Source organism: Galeopterus variegatus, unplaced genomic scaffold (assembly GCF_000696425.1).
Source record: "Galeopterus variegatus unplaced genomic scaffold, G_variegatus-3.0.2 Scaffold4013, whole genome shotgun sequence".
NCBI classification, from domain to species: domain Eukaryota; kingdom Metazoa; phylum Chordata; class Mammalia; order Dermoptera; family Cynocephalidae; genus Galeopterus; species Galeopterus variegatus.
The window spans coordinates 254,899-257,072 of NW_007730124.1; the positions used below are offsets into that span (position 1 = coordinate 254,899).

General features: G+C 42.8%; 1 protein-coding gene across 1 annotated transcript in view; it reads right to left on the bottom strand.

Moving 5' to 3' along the window:
* The window catches only part of PTPRO (protein tyrosine phosphatase, receptor type, O), a gene marked incomplete at its 5' end in the record, with an annotated part of 159,856 nt that overhangs the window by 41,189 nt on the left and 116,493 nt on the right, over positions 1-2,174 (bottom strand). Inside the window, one exon of the mRNA XM_008586534.1 lies at positions 1,064-1,145. Within this exon, the coding sequence (XP_008584756.1) occupies positions 1,064-1,145 (82 nt within the window). The remainder of the gene's footprint in view (positions 1-1,063; positions 1,146-2,174) is intronic.

The window sequence follows — 2,174 nt, forward strand, 5'->3', positions numbered from 1 at the left end:
TGGATAACCAGGCAAGCTGTGTGCGATTTCTCGTGAGCAGGTGGTAGTCAGTGGGCTTTGTATTTGATAATGTATAAGAATCTTCTCACCCTCAAATTCCCTGTTAGAATATCCACACCAGGGCTACTATTTTTTGCAGACCAAAACTGTCCTTGGCTGATGAAAGGAAAGAAGAAATGAATGAGAAGAAAGAGGAAGAAGCAGCTGCTGTAAAAAGAAAGAACACTTCAGAGGCTTTATAAAAAACTGCAGAATTTAGAAAAGTTACTTTGTCTTTCCCGTTATCCTGAGTCACTGACCACTCGAGCCATGCTGGAGAAAGCTGAGGATGTGAGACCTACGAGCCGGGAAGTACGTGGGAAGAACCCGTGAGCACCAGTCCAGCCTCACGCTGCTGACAGGCTCCTTACCTGTTCCCATCTACTCTGATGCATGGTCTCAGACTCAAAGAAATACGTGTGCTTCAGGAAGAAAGAGGTGTTGGCAATTTTTTCTTTTTCTATACAAATCATGTGTAACTCTCTCTTTCCAATTTCTCCAGGGGAACACAATAAAACCCCACAAAGAAATATTAAGTAGAATACCAGCAGTCCTATAGGTACAAGAGCCCCACCTCAGGCTGTTACATGCCCGGGAGACAAAGGGTTAATTTCATTCTTTATCCACCTTTGCTATGGCCTAAGAGGCATGAGAAACACACTAAAAATACCCAGAAAGTGAAATTCTGTCTCAGGTCTTAGGCCTCTGCTTGCTTTTGCCCTCTGTACTCTCAATTTCCCTGGTTTTCAATCATGATTTCTCTTATGCCTAAATTTGTTCACCTCAGTCCCTGCATCTCTTCTCTCCTTCCCTTCATTTGTGCCACCCAAGCCTACCACCCAAGGGTTGACGACCCTTGCTCTGAACCTGCAGATGAGGCACCCTGAGGCCAATGTCCGATCCTGCCTGTTATGCAACCACATCATAAGCACTGCCAGTGAGCAAGGACATGACCCCAGTGCAAACCCGGCCATTCCCATGCCCTGTCTGTTGCACAAGGTAGGAAGTGCTCCACTCAACTCACCTCAAACTGCAGAGAAAATTTATAGTCAGAGTCTTTGGCCATGTCCTTGATGTAGGCATCAAAGTCATCCAGTTGAACCGGGCTTTGTCAAACAACACAAAGAAATGTATGTTTTAAAAATCCCGTTGATAGGCATTTACATATTGTTTAACTCATACTTCTCAAACATGGACAATTTGCTTAAGGAAAATGGAAATTCTACCTCTCAAAAGTTAGCGTTCACCTTTTGTTTTTTGGTTAAAGTCACCAGCCCCTGTTATATTGTGATTAAAAAGAGGGGCATCTATATCAAACTTTCTTGAGATACGAGAAATTTTTAGATTTCTCCTTGGCTCTTACTCTGGCCGTATAATATTACATACGAGTACATGTGTACTCACGTATACATGCGTATGTGTTTTTTCTAGAAAACTCTGGCATTTGGGAAAGATCAAAGGATTAGATTCCGAAGACCTGTTGGAGTTACAGTTTTAATTTGCTGACTGTGTGATCCTGGAGAATCACTTAATTCTCCAGAAATTCAACGTTCTCATCTATAGAACTTTATAGTTATACCTACCTCACCAGGTTGACGTTCAGTACATACAGTTATAAAGAACCTTGTCAGTTTCAACAGCTTTACAAGTATAAGGAATCGTGTGCTAGCTAGTCTCCCCAGGGCAGAGGCAGGGTCAGTAGGATGAAGAGAGAGCTCTCGGGGTCTCCCCTGAGACAGCCATGACTGGAGGTTTGCATGTCTATAAAAGTATTGACTGGCTCAGAGGTACAATCGAGTAACACATCTGAGCTTATGGTTCCACATCTGTAGCAGTGCTCACCTCCACCTCTCTCTCTCTGTCTTTTTTTTTTTTTGTGGTGTATAAGAACTAAATTTATTTCTTGTAGTTTTCTGTAGCTGCTTATCTCTTCTAGAGCCTACCTATGCAAACTTGCCCCCTAAAGCTGCTCTCTGCTTTGGAAGACCACACTCTGTCATCTACCCCAACCAAGCCTTTCCTTCTTGGTGGGGCCCATATAACTGACTTTCCCTTAGTCTTATGGCAGGTCGCTTATATCATCTCCCTGTGGTCTTATGTCCTATTAGCAAATACAGAATATTTAATAGATATTT